This window comes from Falco punctatus (assembly GCF_963210335.1).
Source record: "Falco punctatus genome assembly, chromosome: 2".
In the NCBI taxonomy this organism is placed as follows: domain Eukaryota; kingdom Metazoa; phylum Chordata; class Aves; order Falconiformes; family Falconidae; genus Falco; species Falco punctatus.
In genome coordinates this window covers 17,895,040-17,917,481 of record NC_137581.1, presented here as the reverse complement: position 1 = coordinate 17,917,481, position 22,442 = coordinate 17,895,040, and the positions used below count along the sequence as shown (strand labels likewise).

Genomic DNA, 22,442 nt, shown 5'->3' with positions numbered 1-22,442 from the left:
CTCTCTCATGTACCCAGCCAGTCATTTTGTCACAGAAGGCTATCAGGTTGGTCAGGCATGATTTCCCCTTGGTGAATCCGTGCTGACTGCTCCTGGTAACCTTTTCCCCCACATGCTTACGAATTACATCCAGGAAATTGGCTATCGAATGGTGGTCATTATCATCTGAAGAACTAGAGGTTGACCACAGTTAAAGATGGGAAATTGAAGTGGTCTCTGTAGGAGCATGGAAAATTTTCTCAGCCTTGGTGAGAGCTGAAATGGTAAAATTAGGATCAGGAAACGGTGTTGGTCAGGGTTTCTGTGAGCTGGGGTGGGAGTGTTTTAAGTTTTCCTCCCTAGGTGACATCCCTCCACCCTTCTGGATACCTTTGAGGGATTGTCATTTAACAATCTCCATTTATTGTGTGACCTAGACCTTGGCAGTGACTTTGACTTTTTCTGCTTCTTTCTGGGGTGGAATGGTGTAATTTTTACAGCTTTTGGTGTTTGTGTTTGCAGTGTATTACAGGCTGTTTGGAGCAAGTTTTATTATTCATCTAGCAGATACTGTTGTCGGCAACCATGCAGGCTGGCCTTAATGACCCACCTAATGAAAATCAGAAAGCTTTCCCTGAAATTGATTTCCTTCCTCATTCAGATGGGGGCTGTGAAATCCAAGACCCTTTGGCCTGCTTGTGGTTAATACTACCACAAGTGTGGCTCTGTTCACCTTGGCAAAAATTGCTAACATAGTGCTGTACAGTAATTACTGTTTTTATAGCACCTTACCAGCCTTATAGACCTTTCAGAGCCTTGGTCAGTAGGCCAACAGGCCAGGTTGGATGGAGCTTTGAGCAACCTGGTCTGGTGAAAGGTGTCCCTGCCAGTGGCAGGGGGGTTGGAACTAGATGATCTTTCAGGTGCCTTCTAACCCAAACCATTGTATGTTTATACTTCATCTCATGCTTGCTGCAAAAGAGACTATGAATAACTTTATTAGGGTGATGTAACATAGCACGATGTTTGCCCTTACTGACAGGTTATTGCTTTTAATGGTCCTCTGTGTTTCTGTGTAGCATGCACACTCATTTGCATAATTCATGCGTTACTTTGAAGTTGAGGTGTTTCAGAAATGTAACATCCTAGATTTATGAAGAAAAAATTAAAAATATTGCAATGGTGACCAAAAATGTACCTACTGTTAAGTATTCTTTTGTAAAAGGGAAGGGATAAATTGTTGGATATTTTTGTGGTATCATAAAGTATTAATGAATCTTAATGTGAATGAAATGCTTGAATTCCTGTGGGTTGAGAAACGCGAAGATATTAGAGCTGGCCTTCACAGCATAGAACAATTGGTCTGACAGGGGACTTAACTGGTCTTTCTTCCTTTTCTACATTTTATAAAATGCTAGAAAGCCCTGTGTCATTATAAAAGACAAGTGGAATAGAAAAATGAGGTTTGAAGAGCTGATAAAGTAGTGTAGACAGATTTTCCTCCTCCCCTCGTATTTGAAATAATTGTGTGTGTGACTGAGGGGAAAGTATTCATCAACAATAAAAAATGAATATTGTAATTTGATGGTAGAGGAAGCTGGATAGTTTTTAAGAGATAGAAAGGATCAGAGGGTATCACTGCTAACTTTCTAGTCTCATGTTAAAATGATAATTTAGGTGAAAGTACAACTTCTTTCATCCTTCTAAATCTCTAGGCAGCTTTCTTTTTATTTTACATACAGATATGGTTAAGAATCTTCTATATTTTATATCTTTGCCTAAGAAGAAACAAACTTTCACCTGGTGCTTTTGTGTTTGTGTGTTTCTTTTTAACTCCGGTGGTATTGCCACTGCAGATCCATCTTGCCTAATCCCATTTCATTTAGTATTCAGGAGACAGTCTGCAGTTTGATGATGATGATTTCTAGTCATTCTGTGTTTGGAGTATGTATTTGTATATTTCAGGCAAAACAACAATGCATGTCTTTTATTAGGATCATGTATCCCAATTACCTAAATACTTGCCTGTAGTTTTTTTCTGTTTATTCTTAGGTAATAGATATTTCTAATAAGAAGTATGAAAGCTCCATTTGTACTGTATTTATGTTAACTTCATTTTATGCAACATATATTTGTAACTTTGGTAATACGAAGAAAATAATTTTATTTAAAATATACCTGTTATTATAGAGAAGGGTAAAAGGCTAAATCTTCTTAGACAGGCAAAGAGCATATTAAATGAAAGCATGTGGACAAGCTGATCTTGATTGGCCTTTGAGATGTTTATAGATTTATATGCCCAAGAGCTGCTAAAGGGGTGGAATGGAACTGTTGACTCCTACTGCAGGTCTTTATCAAGCAAAAGTGAAATGGAGTGTACAGAAAGCTTGTCCTTTTCCCAGTCTAAGTCTTAGCAAATATTTCATGTTTACTTGTGGGGGAAACAGGGTTGCAGTCTGTTTTTGTTGTGGTTTTCCCATCTAGAACTATATTCAACGTCCTTTATCTCCACTGTTTCATTTCTATCCAGTTATAAGCTTATGTTTTGTGTATGTGTGGCTTGTCGATGTTTTGTGAGTTGCATAGCTGAGGTTATTACCCTTCACTTGTCCAATGTGGCATGCTTGGTTACTTTATTTCAGTCAGATGAATACATTTTCAAGACAGAAGGGCCATCATCATCTGGATGGACCAGAACAGAAAATACCAGTCGGTGATTTCTTCGTGAACTTTCAAGGGTGTTGTCCCCAATGGACAGATGTCTTAGGATGGCCGGGGTTAGCTGGTGAGCTCTCTGGGTCATGGAGAGGTAGCAGGAAACATATCTGCATTTTTTTGAGTCCTGGGTGGTTTTGGTGACTCTATGTTATGCTTAATAGCTATTTCACTCTCACTGGATTATAGCACTGCTTATCCTCTTATTGTTTTGTTTATTTAAAAACTGGAAAACTTTTGATATTGAAATAAATGTCACCAGCATGCTCTTAACTCATTCTTTATTTATCCCTGCTTTTTGAATTTTAAGATGTAGCATTCACCCTTGTAGGCTGTCAGCTTCATTCTAGAGATGGAAGTCCTAGTCTTGGCCTCTTCATTTGAGCTGATGTAAACTTTGTTTTGTTTTGTTTTGCAGAGTCCCTTCTTTTAAAATTAAGAAGTCAGGATAGCAGCCTTGCTTTACTTGCATTTAAGTGCATTAGAAAGTTTATCACCTGGGGCTTCTAAGAAAGTAGATGATGAAGGTTTAAAATGGGCACAATGTGTAGTGTGTTTTTGTTCTTTGTGCCACTTTCAATATTGCTAACAAAAATGTTCAAAAATAAAGCAGCACTCCTGCCTTGTGAGTTAGCTTTTTTTTTTTAATAATAAAAAAAAAATCTTATTTTTTAGCATGTATTTCTGCTCATTTGAACCCTTACAGAATGCTGGTCATCCTCCTGCAGGCCTTGTTTTCTATCAGTACAAAAGCTGCAGACTTCTTTCTTGACTTGCCAAAAAAGAGAAACTGGCCTGTGGTAGGGAGGTTATTGCCTTGTGCAGTGCACAGGCTTGTATCTAGAACTTGTTACAGAGGTTCTCAATGGGTTTTCTAATCTCCAGAGTTGTGGGAGGTTGGTTTTTTTGTTTGTTTTTTGTTTGTTTGTTTGGTTTTTTTTTTTTTTAATAGTGGTCTTTTCTAAACTTGTTTGCAGTCTCTTCGTTTATGATTGAAAACTTTCTGGTAAAACTGGATGATTCAGGATGAAAACCAAACTCCACTTTTAATTTTTGCTTTGACTTCAGTTATTTAAAAAATAACCCCACAAACAAAAAAACAAACCCATGCTCAGACTTGCAAGACTTACCTCACACACAATTAGGGTTGTAATAATATAAAATAACTTTCCTCCTTTTTAATCAGGTGTAGTGATATAGTGCACTTTGGGATAAAGAGTTTTCTAATGACCAATTATATTTAAGTAAATTTGTTTGTGAAAGTCATGTTTCTGCTGAAAGTGTTAGAGGGAACTTCAGAGGCTGAAAAGGTTATTTTTTTGATGTAGTTTATAAAAAACCTTTTCAGGCATTGAAACTGTCTGCAATGTTGATTGTTTTTTTCAGAAATAATGAAAGTATTTCTAGTTTATCTCCATAACCAGAAAGGAAATGCAGCCCAAAATGCTAATCTTTATACACTTGTCTACTCCTTGGGAGCATTTGTATGGACTTCTGCAGTTCCAAACTTTACACCTGGCTGAGATGTTTTCAAAGGTGAATGTGGACAAGGACAGGCTTGCTAACTCAAATTAACAAAGCAGTAAATGATCAGTGCTTTGTAATGGAGTAATTGCCCAGACAATCTTTTGGAATGGAAAATCAGAAGTCTAGTATATCATATAATACACAGTTCGTGAAGGTTGTAAGAACAGAGGACTTCTTGAAATGAAGAATGGAAGTTGAATGTCTTTGTATCACTTTTGTTTAGGATGACAGGATGAAATCAGTGCTAGAGGAGCTGCAAAGCTGTAGCTTGAGGAAGGAGGATGCATAATATGTTTTAGCTAAATTTCCCCTTCAACATGTAATCCAAAGGGATTTTTATTGCAGTCCTCTAAAAGGAGAAGTCTTCAATATTTTATATGGTTGTGTCTGTGTGGCTTACAAAGGTGTATCTGTAAGTGCATGCTACAGAACTCTGCCTGATTTTCTTCTCTGTTCATTTTAGGCCAAATTTAGTTATGAAAAGGAGCAGAAGCGCAATCTGCTAAAGCATCTACGAGGTGAAGATACGTGGATGCTTGCTGATGTGAATGAACGTGTGGAACAACTGGAAAAGGTGACAGAACTCTAAATCATTGAACTGTGTTGTTAGCTTTACAGCATATTCATATGAACAAAAGGCTTTGAGGGCTTTAAGACTATCTTTAAAAACCATCTGATTTCTGAATTCTTTATTAGCTTTTTCTAAGTAGAAATAATCTACTCAAAAAAAATAAAAATTTCTGTCATTCGATTCCAGCTTTAATTGATATCAAATGCAAAAGAGCAAGAACTGCCAGACAAGAATAGTCCTGTGGAAAGAAATCTGGGGAATCCAAGGCTTTGTAGCAGTCCCTTTTGTGGTCATTCACAGGAGAAGCCTTAATGGAACCTCTGAATATCACAACCTTTTAGTGTAGAAATCTGTGCAGGTATTCTGACAAAGAACAGTTTTGTATTGATGATGCAGTGATTCCCAAAGAAATAATTTCACCAAAATAAATGTAGGGTGGAGGATAGTCTATGTATAGTTATAGTGCCTTAGTTCCAGTGAAAAAAATATTGAGAGAGGGAAGAAAAATTGGTTATGGGTGTGAGTCTTGTCCTCCCTGCCCGCCCCCCCCCCCCCCAACAGAAGAGAGAGTGAGGGTAGTAGAAGAAAATGTAACTCTATCCAGCTGCGTGTGTTTTGCCTTTTTCAGTGTGGTTTGGTAAGTAGGTTGTGATTGTTTTTCGTGTATGTGGGTGATTTGGTTTACTGGATCTCATTTATGAATGTTTACTTGCAGGAACATTCTGTGCAGAAAAAAAAGAAAAAGGATAAGCATTCAAAAAAAGCTAAGAAAGAAAAGAAGAAGAGTAAGAAACAAAAATCTGAAAAGAAGGATGATTTACTTGATAGTTCTTCGGTGAGTAAGAAACTTTAAAATGCTTTAAAGGACATTTTTAAAACTGCACCATTTTAGTCTCTGTGGGTACATATGGTTAGTAAAATTACGACTCTTACCATTTTCTGTTGTGAAGAATCTGTGGCAAAGTTTGTCTTTTTCATATACAGAGTATTTAATCAATTAAAAAGATGCTGTTATGGGAGTGCTTGTGAATTTTGTAATACTGCGTTCACTCATTGGGAACTAAGGGATTTATAGTTTTTCAGCAGAGAGAAATTGAAAAAAATCCTCATTCTAGGACAGAATGGAAAAATTAAGTTTCCCTGTAGTCAGTATATGGTAGAATGATGTGTCTAAAATTGCACATACTTGACTTTGATTTTAAGCATGAGTTACTGCTGCCTATTGCCGTGGATGTTCAACCATGGAAACTCCCAACAACAGAGGATTTGTATGGGGGTCTGAAGTAAGGCTCAAACTTGTGCATTTGAATCTGTGAACAGGTGCCTTCACATTGAGGGGCACTCTGGCAAAACAGTACGGACACTGTATTAAAAATCTGGGTGCTGCTTTCTGGCTACATTGTATAAAGCATCCTCCCAGCATTTTTGTGCAAGTCAGGTGGCACTGGTTTGGTTTTTTTTTAATTAGAATTTTTTTATTTGTTTCAGAGTCTGTTTTATTGAGTGAAAGAACATGCAGTTTGATGAGATTTATATTCCAGGGACTGGTATCAGAGGTGAACTATTTTTCAGTGTGGGAAGTAACCTAAGGCACAAATGTTGTGCATTTCCCATGGGAGTCATCAAAACACCTCAGATTACATCAGTGAGACTTAGGATACAACGTAGTCCTGGCTGATATCTTCAATCCAAAGTCTGTTATTCCCATGACAAATTGATGTAAAGAGCAAAGAAACTGTGTTCAGTGGGGTCCTATTTGCTTCAAGTGTAAAATCTCGGTATACTGTTTGCAAGTGCAGGCAGTTTGATATGAAAACAGGAGGAGATAGCATGTATAGTGCTTTATGTTGTACTGTGTTACTGATTTTACTTTTTTAATGTTAAACATACCTAGTAATGAGTTTAGGGTATTTTTATTATTTGATTTTGTAATGCCATAAAAACAATCAGTTAGGGGTTTGTTTTTATTCTGACAGTTTTAATTTCAGCGGTGTTATGCTAATAAACTGCCAGTATGAATCAGTGTTATACACTGTGATGTGATGGGCCTGTGAACTATAGTGGAATATTTTGATTGTGAAGGGACAGTCTCCTATGGGAATATTAATATTCTATTTTTATTATCAGTATCTTTAAGTAATAAATAGTATTATAATGGTAATGCTAATCAGGATCAAATTTGATTATCAATATACTTGGTAAGTATTGCATTTTATCAACACATAATAGAATGTTTAAGGTCTTATTATTATTTACGTTAAACTCTATTTTAGGATTCTTCAGTTGAATGGGTTGAGTCAAATGCATCACAGTCAGATAACACAGAAAAGGCTTGGAAGGTCAACAAGCAATCAGATGCTGTGAAAGAACCCTCACTGCAGGTGAGTAGTCTGATAACTATTCCAGAAATAAATTCAGCATGACCAAATGTGAGACGTGCTTAGGTTTCTTGACAGCTCTCTTGCAGCGTGTTGAACAAAACATATTTTACAGACAAATGCCTTTGTTTACCTAGGTAGATGTTACATTTCATTCATCGGAAGACTTCTCTACCTAGTAGTTGCTTAGTATTTAACAAGGTACTAGACTTAAAGTTGCCTATCACCAATTCCTTTAATTGTGTTTTGAGGCTCTTTCTAGCAATTTAGCTTGCTTTTCTTGAAGAGGTCAGCTTAAAGATTTTGACTAGACGTTATTTTTTCTGCATAATTTCAGTGGCTATTCTACAGTTGAATTTTTGCTTCTGTAATGCTTAAACTGATAGAAGGAAGAGAGTTGTAGAGCTGTTCAGCAACAATATTTATGGAATCAGTGCCTCTTTAGATCTTCCTAGGTGAATTCCGTGCCCCGTAAGTAGTGTTTATTCTGGAAAATGGAGTCATTCTGAAATGAACTGCTGTGATTTTAGTAACATAAATGTAGTCACATATCACGACATCCTCAGTTGTGTGAAAATGATGATTTTTAGTTTAGTGTCTAATTCCACTCAAAAAAAGTCCTCGTTTCTCATTCTGAATTTGTGCATCTTGTTACGAGAACTAAAACCATCTCTGAATCATATCTGTCTTCTTGGAAAAGTATAAAGTAATGAAATACAAATCCTTATGTATGTTGGTAATTTATAGTGCAAAACCAGTTTTTTCCAAGCATTTCTTGTATAATGTATGCCCTGGGCTTGTCTATTTTTGGACAAAGAATGTACTTTTGCAAGGAATTTCCTGGTCATCTCTACTTTTTGTATTTGGCTTACATTATGAAGAAGTCTTGGAGCATGTAAATGCATCTCCTTTTTGGATTAAACTAAATTAGACGATACGTTCTTAAAGTGCAGCTACGGTGCTCCATGGGACCAGTTTTGGACTAGTCCAGAGTGCTTAGTTAAAAAACCCAAAAAACTAATCCCCAAACCACAGATCTGAAGCCTGTATAGAAGAGAGTCAGGCTGTTTTCAGTGGTGCTGTGACAGGACCAGAGGCAATTGGCACAAACTGAAACAGAAGAGTTTCTGTCTGAACATTGGGAAACAGTGTTTTACTGTAAGGGTGACCAAGCGCTGGTACGGGTTACCTGGAAGGTTGTGGAATCTCCATTCTTGCGTATATTTACAGGCCATCTGGATGTGGTTTTAGGCATCTGACTCTAAGTGACCCGGCTTGAGCAGGGAGGTTGGACCAGATGACCTCCAGAGGTCCCATGCACATCCACAACTTCTGATCCACGTTGCTTGCTAATGTGGGCATAGATACTGTTGAAACACTTATAGATTATTTTCAGTTCCTTCTCTTTCTTAGAGGAGATCTTAGAAGTGGAATGTTGTGTTCCACCTCGGAAACTCTTGTGTGTTGTCTAATATAATTTTTAAATAACAGAGACAGTGTGACATATAACATCTATTTGGATTGACAACTCATACTTGAACCCTACTGAAGATACGAAGAATTTTCTGCAAGGACGTATTTCAAAATAGGTGTAATCTTGCCATTTTCATTCCTATACTGTCCACAGAAGTGTTCCAAATACTTGCTTTCGTAGAATAGTTCTTCATAATGTGTCTGTAACTGCTTTCTTTTGAGCCATCAGGTTTTGTGTGTATAAAGGTATTAGGTATATCTAGGCTTTTTATATGCTACTTCTCTTTAGAGAGTTGTCCTCATTTTTAAGATATCCTTGGTCTGGCTTAGGTTTTGTAAATGCAGTTTTCTACTTGTTATTGTGGGTACAGTTCATAGAATTTAGTTGTGTAACTGTTTAATTTGAGGATGCGGTTAGTGCAGTTAGATGAATCTCGGGTATTAGCTATGCTCAGTTACTATTGCAGATTTTGTACATGCTAAAAGAGTTGTAAGAGGTAATGAAGTCAGAATTAGCAAGGTGAAAAGAGATTGGTGTAGTTGAACAGTGTTCATTTAAGCAAATCATCCACACTCTATCAGGTCTGCATATTGTCTTAAATACATTGTGAAGATGTATTTCAAACAACAGAAATACATTTATGAAATTTGTGTAAGTGAATATTAAAAAGTTGAAAGATTTGGGTTCTTAAAATCATATTTGCTTTTCATTAAAATATTCCATGTGCTTGTAAAACCAATACTGTTTATCATAGGTAACATTTGTCAGTAGTTGCAGTGGTTTGATTTGTACCGAGGCCATGTTTTTGTTGCCAGTATGAAGACTGATTCTTTTTGTTTATTGTAAAGAGAGAAGAATGGATGAATTTAGACTTCATGTCATTGAAAACCACACCAGTAGCGGCTGTCAGAGGTGAAAGATACAAAGAAAAAATATTGGAACGACAGAAAGCTCAAGAACTTGAGCAGGTAGGAGGAACTTTTTGCTGCATGTTACTAAATTTTCTGCAATGAATGAACCAATGAATTGGTTCAAATACATAAGTCAGTATAGTTTTTAAATTAATGCCTGGTGTGTTGCATGATAGTGATTTTAATTAAATTGGTTAGTTATTTGTTCTGTTTGGGATGGGAGGGGTTCATACAGCAGACTTAAAGAAATCTTTAAACCATCTTCTAGGTAAGAAGAAAGCCAGTTTTGTATGTACTGAGTTCTGTAATATCTGAAGGACTTCCAAGACATTTTACTTAATAACAGCGACATACTGTTCATCTGGCCTTGTTCCCCATGGTGTGCGTGTGAAAGGAGCACCACTGTTTGGTGTGAGAAAAGCTTACCTAAGCACTGTGTTTAAGCACAAGGTGCTGAGGCTTGATTTTTCCTGAAGAAAGAATTCAGAGCAGTTGTTGTGCCTTTCATGCTGCAGTTGTGCATGAACACATGGGTGGATTAGGGCCCAGATGGGGAAGGGGTTGCTGTCATTAGATTAGTTCTCTTTACATACAGTTGCTGGCTGCTTCATTTGTTCATTCAGCTCCTTAAATGCAATGTAGTCTGATCTGAAAACATAGCTGGGGATGACTATGTAATATTTACTTGTCCACAGATCTCACAGTAGACCCTTTGTTGCTGTTAGGTTTTCCAGTCAGTTACGTTGTAGCTAGGAACCAGATTGACCTGGCGCACTGTTCTTGAGTAGTATGCAGTGCTTGGGTTATTGTCTTTTGAGAGGGGTTTAATCTTTTTTGTTTTTTCCCCACATAATATTTCACCAAACATTTTTTTCTGAACTGCTGAAGGACCATTTAATATGCAGATCTTAAAACACCAGAATGTCAGCATGTGCTATACAGTTAACGACAATTTGTATGTATTCTTGATTCTAGAAGAATACGATTTTTCTAGACTCTCTCACCCAACCACTTGCTCTCTATGTGGGTTTATACTGTGTTTTGTACACCAGAATGTCTGTCCTTTCTTTGATACTCAAAAAAACATATACAACAGATGCACACAGCTTGCCAGTGGTGGAGAGGAGTTGATGATATAATGTAAACAAACGCAAAATTTTGTCAGTGCTGGAGTGCCTAATCAACCCTTTTCTCCAGTGAACTACTTTGCCTGCTTCCTGAGGTCAGGTGGCAGAACGACAAAAAGCAATCTACTGTAAGGGTGAAAAGCAGTAACTTGAGGTAGAAGTAAGAGCCCTGCAAACAGCAGTGTTTCAGATGCAAGTCTGTAATACTGCTACACTGGCAATGCAGCCAGACAGTAAAACTGCTTCTGTGTAAAAAGGGTGCCAGCTAAGCACATGTTTGAGAGCTTTGACTCAGGATGGTGAGTGACGTTTATTTCTACTGGTGTTTAAATAGCACAAGTCATGAGTAAGCCGTTCTATTCCCACACAAATCTCACAGAATTTATCAACTATTCTAGAAAATACAAACCATATGCTATGCACACAAAATTATTTCTGTTTTAGGCCATGCTATCTGAAAGAGAACTCAATCCCTATTGGAAAGATGGTGGTACAGGTTTGCCACCAGAGAAGGATGAAGCAGCTTCAGTTAAGAAAGGTAAATGGCAACTTTTAGTAATAATTTTAGACTTCTGTCTCAGGTCTCTGTGTTGCTAACAAGTTACTACTAATGTTGACTTAAAGGGATTATGAATAGCATGTAATAAAGTAAAATTTGGATGAAAATTCAGTAGTGAATATTGAGTTAATATCATTGTATGTTGTTTTGCAGAATTTCTCTTCAGTGTTGTTTAATCTTGAGTGATTTGACCTTCAATATCTTTAAAGAAATTCTCAATTTTTAACTAATTAAAGGAAAGCATGATTTAACCAAGACAAGATAAATTGTCATCTTATTTTGTTCCTTTCATTCCATTACACAAATTATCGTTTATAAATATTCAACCACAGAATTCTGTGTCACATTGAAATGAAGTACATTACAGATGCAGTTTGTGAAAAATATTATTTCTGTAACCTTTTCACTTGTTTCCATACCCTAGGGTTATCCTGCCTATTTATTTCCAGCAAGAGCAGTTAGAAAAACATTTTTTTATAATGTCATGAAGCATTTATTATGTGTTAAGAAGAGTCCTTGTATTCTGTCAACAGGGAACAGTAGGGTCCCTGGCTTTTCTCTTTGGGAGCCTTTCCCTGTGGGCAGTCTGTTCTGCAAACCATTAGCTTCACTTTTAGGAGTCATAGAAATCAGCGATCTATAAGGGGTGACAGGTGTCAGTGACTGTGTCCTGAATGTTAAGACCACTGTTAGATTCTCAAATGGAAAGTAATGGGTTACTCATTAATTTTCTGAGAAGGGGAATGCACTTGTTGGTATCTAAGGGGTATACCAGAGAATGGACACAGAAAGTGGAAACAATAAGAAGGTTCTTTAATTTCATAAAAAAACCCCACAACTTCTCATATGCCACTCCTGTCTTGGAAACTGCTTTTGCGTTCTATGATGAAATAGAGAAACTTAAATCAGTGGTATTACTAAGGTATATCCAGAAGTAACTCATAAAAACATGTAATTATATTATTATATTCTATTTTTCTTTTGCACCCCTTCCATTTTTACGCTAAATTTAGGTGAAGGTTCACTGTCACATACAGACCGTAAGCTTAAATAGGAATACATACTGAGATATAAAATGACCTCTCGTTGATTTCTGCTTTAGTTACAGTGGTAGAAGATGCTGGATTAAGTTGGTTACGAAAATCATACCAAAGGATGAAAGAGCAGGCTGAGAGAGAGAAACGAAATTTTGAGGAAATTGTGGCTGAGAGATACGGGGTAAGGATCTTCAATTAATTTTTTTCATACTAATAGATGTTTTGAAAAGGTTACATTCATGTAGAAAGACACAAAAATTAATGTAAGACATAAGGAAAAAAGCAGGAAAAACCAGCCTCTGAAGCTTCTCTCAAGTGATGAATAGGTTAAAGCTGCCCAGCCTTTTATATATATTTTTTGTTAAGTATTTTTTGATATATGGGGTCCTATAGCAAATGTAAAATAATTATCTTCTACATCAGGAGGTTCAAATGATCCCAGTTACAAAGTACCTCAGTGCTTCCAAAGTTATGATGTATACTAGAAAATCTATTTTGTTCTCCTGCGCATAGCAGATAATAATGCACATTGTGGACAATAACAATGCCAAGATAATTTGGAAAGCTGTGTCAGATTTTACTGAATATGAATCTTCTGGCTTGCTTGCTTTTGAAGGATTTAAGTGTCTTCACAATTTATTTTTAATAGAACAGTCTGCCATAACAACATTAACTCTTTAAAGCCTCCTGCATATTATATTATTGTCTTTAAAAGCATTGGTCAAAGGCGTGCGGTATTAAGTCTCGGCCATAGTAAAACTTTTGAGTTTTCTGTGGGTTTTTTGATTAGGCTGGTTTTGTTGTGGAAATTTTGGATAAGACAGTATGACTTCATACTATTGTCTTGGAACTGAATTGTAGTTACTCCTGGTTGCTGATCACCATATCGGTTTCATCAGTGGTAGAAATTACTTGGTGCCAGTGGTTGTAACGAAAACTATTAAGAATCTTTCTCAAGAACCTAGAGTTCAAACAGCATGAACCACTCTGGCTGCCGAAGTACAGGATAGTGATTGAAAGAGATCCCTGCTGGATATGCTTTGGTGTGTAATGTTTTGAGAGAGAGGGGGATGGGGGGTTGGGAAAGTAATTGGTGGCTTTTACTTCAGCTCAACAGAGGGAAGAGGAACAGTCCACATTTTGCATAGTTGCCTAATGGGTAGAACATTTGTCCAGAAAGCCAGAGACAGGGGCTCAGAGCCTGTTTCAAGCTAAAGATTTTGAACCTGCTATCCTGTGTTTTTAAGAGTTTAACTAGATTGTAAAATGGTTTACTGGCAATGTCAATTGGTTCTGTAGAAGCTGAGCATCTGGTGAGCATAAATGCAAAGTTCATGAGTAAGAAGGAGGAAGCCTTTCTTCTTAGCTCAAGCCCCTAATCTTCAGGTTGCAAGGAGGAGACAGTTCTGAGGCTCTGGACCCTGTTCTCAGGAGTGCTTAAGCACTTTAACTTTCATCCTGTGCCTCTAAAGTAGAACTAGTCCAAGGGAAGGGATCAGAAAGCCTTCCCAACGGAGCATGTTAGACATGGGGCTGTAAGTTCCCTTTTTTTTTGTACTGGTCTTCCTTTCCACTCCATTGTTCATGCTTGCCCCTTTGCACAGTGACTCGTTTTCACAGAATGGTGCCTTTCTTGTAATACTTTGTAGGGAAGTTCACAATACCCCATGTTCTTAAAAGCAGTATGACTTTGGGTTTTTTTTCTTTTCTTATAGTCAATGGGGGTATTTCAGTCACGATTAGAAGAAGCTGAAAAAGTTGCATCCAGAAAGGAAAATTACCATAGAGGTGGAAGATGGAAGAAAACTGACTATTTAGAAAATGAGAAAGAGAAGAAAGAACACCATATGAGGAAAGAGACACGGGATGAAGATAACAGGAACATGTCTGGGGGCTATACTAGGGAAAAGTATGGCAAGGGATGGGCACAAGAAGACAAAGGTTACAGAAGAGATATATCAAGAGAAGACCAAGAATGTGGACACAGTAGCACAGACTCAATATTGAGAGGCTGCAGCTCCAAAACAGAAAAATACTCTGATGAAAAACGAAGCCAGGAAAAGAGTTCATCTCTAAGCAACATGAAACACAAATTTCTGAAACCCTCTGAAGATGATTTATCCTCTTACAGTGCACCTAGAGACTACAAGTCACAGCAGTCCTCTTCCAAACTGCCGGTTCATAGTTCTTTGGGCAGCCGTTTCCAAAAACCTAGTGAGGATACTGCACTGTGGACCAAAACACACACAGGAGATAACAATGAGAAATTAACATCTGATCAAAAATCATCAGGTACTAGGGAACAAACTGATGACAATAGTTGGGAAAGAACTCGAAGTGATGAAAAAGAGGAGTCGCGACAGGACTACCCAAGTGATATATCTGAGAAGAAACAAATGTTACCCGATAGTAAAACATCATGTCTTAGGTATTTTGCAAACATATTTACTTGTCTTTTATTTGCTGTATTTTTCATGGCAAAGTATACTGGAAACACTGCCTTCTTTGTAGAGTATTAGATCTGATCATATCAATCCCTTTAATTAGAAGAAAGCTAGCCTTCCAGCTAGGGGCAGTTAAAATGGACCACTGTAGAAGTAATTGAACACACTCTACTTGTCCTGTCTTGTCAGCATATTTGAGAATTGTTTATGTTAGAATATTTTCTGCTTCTTTCTGATGTTAGGTCGTACTGCAGTAAAATTGGCCCCTTAGGCAAAAATCCTGCAAAACAGTATCTTAACTGCTGTTGAATTTGTAAAAGACAAACTTGAAATGTTAGGAAATGCTGACTAAAAACTGAAATAATTAATACAGCAGGGATGTGTTTGCCACCTGTGAGATGAACTCGTATGCTAAAGTAGTGGCATATAAAAAATAGTAGAAGGTATTGATTAGAAAAGCACATTTTATGTGGAAAAGAGGAGAGATGAATAGTAGTCGGAAGAGAAATGCGAATTAATATATGGTAGAAAGTTCAGTTTGCCTGACTTGCTTTAGTGAAAGACAATGGAGAGTTGTAAGGAGAGGTCATCAGAAAAGTAAGTTGTAGATGGCTGAGCTTTTGCTCTGCTTGAGGCCACCTGTTCTCCACTATTACCAGCTTGCTGGTTCTTCCAGTGATAGGAGTGGTGTGGTTATTACTGTGAATGCTTTCCTTCAGAGATTCCCAATAACAAGCAGGCATGTGCAGAAGTATTTTAGAGTCAGGATGGTGTTACTTAGTTGCTTGGGAAAGCTGGACAAGTAAATATTCTTGGTTAAAGTATGAAGAAGGATGGTAAGATTTGGCTGGAAACAGCATTTGATGAAATGTGATCAAGTGTAATTCCTTCTTTCTTATAGGCTTATGTCAGTTATTTTCAGAAAAAAACTTATAGTAGGGTTATGAATTTAACTTTGTTGGATTCTAATAGCAAGACAGTACCTTAAAGGTATTTGTTTTATTTACAACTGTTCCTACATGTAGTACTTGCAGATTCCTCACTGTGTATTTACAAAGAAAAAACGTACATTAAAAATGAGCATGACTAACTAGAAGCAGGTAGCTTAGTCTACACAACTCTTTGCGTTGTATAGGTTGAGTAATTGTTCCACATTTTACTTGTGGTAGTTCCTACTTTGATAGGAGCCAATGAAATTTACATTTTCTTTGATAGTAGGGAGATTAAGCGAACATCAAGGAAACAATTTATCTTATTTATTTATTTATTTAAAACCCCCCATGAGTTTAAATAAATATCATGGCAGAGGAGTAGTTCTGGATTCTGGCATGAATAGTTTGTATGCACTGTGGGAAATCCTACTCGTGTTTGTCATGTCTTGTTTTATTGTTTATTTTAGTATTTGCCTAGGTGTTACTTTGCTGGAAAATGAGAAAGAAGCCTTTATAATTGATTTAGCTATCCTGAAAAAAAGATCTTGTGTCATTAAACCTCTAATGTATGAGATATTATTAGATATTCAAATTTAGTCGTTCTCTTTGCTTTTCTAGATATTGCCCTGAAGTGCTGGGGTTTGCTGCTCTAAATGTGCTTTTTAAACTTCTGATTAGAATGAATCCCTGTATGTCTGAGCTGAAGCCTATGAGGCTTCCTCAGCTCTTGAGTCCTGGCTTGTTCATGACTTTGTTCAGGTACAAGGTCCGCACAATCCACAGCAGTTTTCTGCCTGCTTTGGGTAGCGTGTTGCTTTCCATAAGGAAACGTAGTTATTCACGTAAGGAGGGATGTTGTGATGAGCTGGGAGAGTGCATCTGCCTGCGGTTCAGGCACAGACTCCATGAATATGGAAATCTACACTTAGAACTATGAGTCTGGGAAAAAAACCCACCCTGTTATGACTCTTCTTTTTTGTGCACATAAAAAGGCATGATTATGCGTGATTAGTCTTACTTTTCACCCTGAATATCATGGATTTTTTTTAAAATAAAACAACAACAAAACTTCACTGATTAGCACCTAATAGTCTGTGTAAATGACATATAATTCTTTAGTAAGTCTACCTTCATTCTCAGTTTTGTTTCCTCTATGACTTCCGGAAGGAGAAAGCAAGACCTAATAGCTGTGTAGTACAGCTGATGGCAAATAGGATTTCTGACATCCAGTATACTTTATTTAACTGTAGCGAACTGCTGGTTTGGGTTGGTGATTGTCCAAAATGCAGAGACGGAGTGAGAGAGACTGTGTGAAGACCCTGCATCTTGGCTTTTTGTTTTGTTTTTTTTTTGGGGGGGGGGGTGCAGTGGGGGGGGAAGATGTGGAGGCAGGTGTTGCTTTGCGTGTGTGGTGTGATGCCCTCAGCACGTGACAAAGTGCATACCCAGCTGCTTGTTCATCCTCCCTCCTGCACAGGGAATCAGAAGAGCAAAAGGGAGAAAAACTCATGTACTGGATAAAGACAGTTTAAGAAGTGAAGGAAAGAGACAAAAACAAGTGATGCAAAGGCAGTCAGTCACTTGCCACCTCCCGCGACCAGACTGATGCCCAACCAGTCTCTGAGCAGCAGCTGCTTTGGGAAGACTGCTCTTGCCAGCTTTTATTGCTGAGCGTGATGTTATGTGGCATGGGATATCACTTTAGACAGTACGAGGTGGCTGTCCTGGCTGTGTCCCCTCCCAGCCTCTTGCCCCACCCCAGCCTCTTTCCTGGGGGTGTACAGTGAGAAGCAGCGAAAGCTGTGAGGCCGGGTAAGCACTCTTCAGCTACGGCCAAAACACTGGTCTGTTACCAGCACTGTCACCAGTTAATTCCAAAGCACAGCATCATTACGGGCTACTATGAAAAACACAGACTCCACATCAGCCAGACCTAGGAGAACGTATAATTATTGAGTAGAAGTTAGAGATGCCATTGCCTCATTGTTTTTATCATAAAAGAAGCAACTGTTCCTTGACAGTCTTATTTTTGTGGTTGGTGTTTTTTGGGTTTTTTTTTTGTTAAATAATGGTGATGAACTTTTTTTTTTTTTTTTTTATTGCAAGCACAAAACCTGTACCTTCAGCTTTCAGCTTTTAATTACCGCATCTAGTAAGTGCAATGCAAATTGTGACTGGACAGAGCTGCAGATTTTGGGAAACTGGATTGTGTATGGAAGTGGTTTGCTTATTGAAGTTCAACTAACTGAATTATTATGATAGAAAAGATAATTATTTTCTTTTCCTCACAGTAGAGAACTAAGCATAGAAACTACCTGCTATTTTCTTTTGTGTGTTTTGTTTTACTACTGTTAAATCCAATTGTGCATCATCTTTGATATTTTGATTGTATTTCTTAGCCCAATATAATTACTGAGCTGACTTATTAGTAAAGTGGAGATCACTTAGGCCTGGAAAACCATATAGCCTCTGCTTATTAACTTAGTTATTTCTATGTTTTTTTAAGCTGACTCCTAACTCCTTAGCTTCTGTGTGTTTGAGATAGCATATGACCTGTCTTCCTGTTTCTTTCAGTGAGAACTGTCTGTTTTTTTTGTAGAATTGTGTGGAAAATCCTGGCTTTTGGGAACATTTCAGGTTTGGATATGTGGGGTAGTTATCTGTTGGGAATAATTTATAAGCTGCTGCTTTATTATTCTTCCTCAAGTTTCAAGTCTTGTAATACATGTACTCTTTCTATGGTGTTGTCAGTCAGTCACAAAAGGTAAATCTTCATTGATGTGAAGGTTTGGATTAATAGGTGTTGCTGGTTCAGTTCCTCATCTTTCATGCTGACAATGTACCTTGTAAATTTTATCCCTTCTAAGGCACAGAGAGAGTTTCTTCAGCCTATAAATCAAAGTGTTTTGGACAGTTATGACACAGGTTAATTAAAAGTGCTGATTGGATGTCCAAGGGATCTCCCCAGAGGAAAAGTCCGTCCAGCTAGCGTTTGCTGAAAATCACACTTAATAATGTGACTGCCTCAAAGTTTAATTTGAGACAAGATAAAAAGCAAATCAAAACAATGTCTCTAGTCTCAAAAAGTTCAGGCGGTGATTCAAACACTAGCACCACTTAATAAAAGCACGTATGAAGTAACAAACACCTCTTGCTCTCTTTACTGAAATAGGCTGCCTTGTTTTGAAAAGTGTAGGTTAACGAGAAGGGAGAACTTCATCTTTGAGGGTTCTGTTTCTGGTGAAGTTAGTGTGTTTCTGCTGAGTTTCTGGGTTTTGGATTGGGCATCTTCAAAACAGACAAAAGTAACTTTGGTAATTTCCTCAGGGCTGGGGTGATCTGGCAGTTAAAGATTACACCGTCTTCAAAGTTCTCCCGTTCTTCAAACCCTACAGGGTTAGGTTAACCATATTGAGTAGTGGGTGGATTCTCTCTCTCTCTCTCCCCCTGCACCCCCCTCATAACTGTATTCTGTGTGTCTCTTGTGTTAAACAACTAACTTTGAAAGTAAAATATCTTAGTCTTTCCTAGGGTTAGAGAAAAAGAGCCAAACTTGTTTGATGCCTCTTTGCAATAATTCTTAGAGACCTTATTTATTATCATAAGAACTCATACCCTGACCTTTTAATATTAAAATTAAGATACAATACTATTAATTACTAGCTGTAGCTTCTCTAAGGAGACCTGGTATTTTAAAAATGGTACCAGTTAATTTTCTGTGGAAGTTCTACCATATCAGCCAACATATTTAGATGCAAAGATTGTACTGTGAGCAGGTACGTGTGGGCATATAAATAGCTTTAAAGTGATGGAAGGCTATTTGGCATACAGAAGAACTGGGAAATAGATGGTTTTGCTGGAGCTGCAAAGTAAAAGCATGACCAAAACCAGAAAGGAGAATTAGAGTGGGTTAAATTATTCTTTCTGCTCCTCTTTTCCTTGCTTTTTGCCTGCTCATGCCTGCTGCTGGCTCTTGACTGTTCTTTTAATGCTGAAAAAATGTTCATAGTTAGCGCTTTTCATTTTAATTGATCTCAAAAGTAGAAGGGAACATACCTCGTAAAAATTTTGTTCAAGCTTTTTGGTTTCGGAGGCCTTGGCAACTTCTGACTGCAAATACGTTTTTATAATATGTCGTTATCAATTATTTTGACAATAGGAGCATAGGTACCAGTACAGTAGGCATGTAATACTTAATTACACAAGTGAACACTACATTGTTTTTCTATGAGTTTAATGCTGATGATGTTTTACAGATACACATCAAAGGATGAGCCGCCTCAGGTTCTTAGTGAAGAGGAGATGAACAGACTGGGAGCAAGGATTGTGAAAGCAGAACTCATGGGCGACATGGTAATGTCTTTGGAAAAAAAAATCATGATTTACTGCAATTGTTCTTTAAAGCTTGTAGTGATATAGTTGTTAAAAAAAAAAAAAGTACTGATTCAAGCAAATAAAGTCCTGCAATTTTGATCAGGTAGGATTTGAAGGTACTGCTTTTAATGTAACTTCTGCTTTAAATGCAATGATTCATAGACTATAGTAGAGGATTCAGGTCCCCAGGTTTTGCAGGCTAGGCAGCGTGTCCCAAACCGGTTGTTCTTTGCCTTTTTTTGTAGTTCTTAATGTCTTTTTATTAATCAGGGAGCAAGTGAAAACTACAAAGCTCCCAGTCTGTGTTACAAGGTAGACAGTATCTGGAGCTTTTGTTATTTCGTCAGCTTTGTCACAGATAGATGCTTGTGGTCCATAAGTCTGATGTATAAGCATACTTAATAATTATTATATTGAAATGTGAAACTGAAAGGGACCCATAGGCCATTGCATCCAGCTCTGCAATGAGAACAGCTATGTAATGCTTTGTGGTGAGCTCCACAAAGTATCTACCCTGAATGAGACTGGGTCCATGGAGCTGAGATAAACAGCTGCATGTTTAATGTTGCTTTAGAATGCTTGTTTCAGACAACAACCTGAAGGATCAAGAATTTCACTCTTTTGGAACACTCTAACCTCTGGAAGTATATATTTTTTTATTACATTAAGTATGGCTGTAGTGAGTTAATTGCATTCAGTAGTACTGCCTGTAAGTTTCAGTTACAAGGTCCATAGTCTGTTAGTTTTTAAGCTATGTTTTTCAAGTGCTTGCTTTGAATAGCTGCTCTTAAGGAAGTACTCCTGAAATTTTTGAAGGATATAATAAACTAACATTTTTTAGAAGTGAATTCTATGACTATGGACCTTTTGTATTTTCAACTTGCCTATTGTGACAGTCTATTTTCACCAAAATCTGCATCACTAAGATGTAATAAATGAGACCTAATGAAGACCTAATTAACCTAATGAAGTTCAACAGAGGCAAATGTAAGGTCCTGCACCTGGGGAGGAACAACCCCATGCACCAGTATAGGCAAGGGGTTGACCTCCTGGAAAACAGTTCTGAGGAGAAGGACCTGGGAGTTCTGGTGGACAGCAAGTCGCGCATGAGCCAGCAGTGTGTCCATGTGGCCGAGAAGGCCAATGGGACCCTGGGGTGCATCAGCAGGAGCATGGCCAGCAGGTGGAGGGAGGTGATCCTCCCCTCTGCTCTGCCCTGGTGAGGCCCCGTCTGGAGTGTTGTGTCCAGTTCTGGGCTCCCCAGTTCAAGAGAGACAGGGAACTACTGGAGAGGGCCCAGTGGAGGGCTGCAAAGCTGATGAGGGGGCTGGAGCATCTGCCTTATGGGGAAAGGCTGAGAGAGCTGGGCCTGGTTAGCCTGGGGAAGGCTGAGAGGGATCTTATCAATGTCTGCAAATATCTTAAGGATGAGTGTCAAGAAGATGGGTCCAGGCTCTTTTCAGTAGTGCCCAGCAACAGGACAAGGGCCACAGGCACAAACTGCAACAGAAGAAGTTCCTTCTGAATATGAGGAGAACCGCTTTACTTTGAGGGTGATGGAGCCCTGGCACAGGCTGCCCAGGGAGGCTGTGGAGTCTCCTTCTCTGGAGACGTTCAAAACCTGCCTGGACTTGACTCTGTGCAACCAGCTCCAGGTGACCCTGCTTTAGCAGGGGCTGGACTAGATGATCGCCAGAGGTCCCTTCCAACCCTGACCATTCTGTGATTCTGTGAATATGTGTTACAACCTTGTGCCAAATTAATATTTCCTGAGAGTCATTAATTCTTTGATTTGTGGGGAGTTTTAGGATGTTGGCATACAAATTTATTGCTGGATTAGAACATGGTGGTGGTCTGTGTCAAAGCCCCTATCACTTACTATTTTATTAATATTTTCTTTTCAAACTGATTTTATATTATGAATTCTTTTTCCACAGACTTTAGACACAAATGTGTGTATGTAGCTTTATAAAATTTGAATATACTTTTTCTAGAAATCCTGTCCATTTGAAATTTTATCAGCTTCAAAAATGAATTAAAAGTAACGTCAAGCAGTATATTTGCTAGTAAAATATAATGAGTGTTAAATGATTTGGATAGATGCCTCCATGTTTTAATCTGTAGTTTTCCTAGGTCACATATAATAAATATACTACCATGGAAAAATATGTTTATGAATGTAAGTATATGATAGGTTTATGAGGGGCTGGTGTTATTCATTTAAGATATTATTTTAAGACATTTTCCTACAGAGGAAAATGGCTGAAGCTATCTATACACTACTTGCTATAAAGTACTAGTGAGGGGAAGGTTTTCCAAAGACTCATGGAGAGCAGCAAAAATTTGTAAACTTTTTTTTTCTACTGCTTAACATCAATAGCATTGTCCAAATAAAAATTTGGGCACAAGTGTGG

The 22,442-nt window shown here is 37.9% G+C and overlaps 1 protein-coding gene across 2 annotated transcripts in view; it reads left to right on the top strand.

The window, feature by feature from the left end:
• The window catches only part of CWF19L2 (CWF19 like cell cycle control factor 2), a 104,588-nt gene that overhangs the window by 10,854 nt on the left and 71,292 nt on the right, over window positions 1–22,442 (top strand). For both annotated transcript variants that reach the window (XR_013926314.1, XM_080377061.1), the window contains exons 2-9: window positions 4,685–4,795; window positions 5,508–5,627; window positions 7,066–7,173; window positions 9,493–9,612; window positions 11,127–11,220; window positions 12,344–12,459; window positions 13,994–14,706; window positions 19,911–20,007. Coding sequence is in view for 1 of the 2 variants with exons in the window: in XM_080377061.1 (XP_080233187.1) it covers window positions 4,685–4,795; window positions 5,508–5,627; window positions 7,066–7,173; window positions 9,493–9,612; window positions 11,127–11,220; window positions 12,344–12,459; window positions 13,994–14,706; window positions 19,911–20,007 (1,479 nt within the window). In the remaining variant the exon portion in view is untranslated. The remainder of the gene's footprint in view (window positions 1–4,684; window positions 4,796–5,507; window positions 5,628–7,065; window positions 7,174–9,492; window positions 9,613–11,126; window positions 11,221–12,343; window positions 12,460–13,993; window positions 14,707–19,910; window positions 20,008–22,442) is intronic.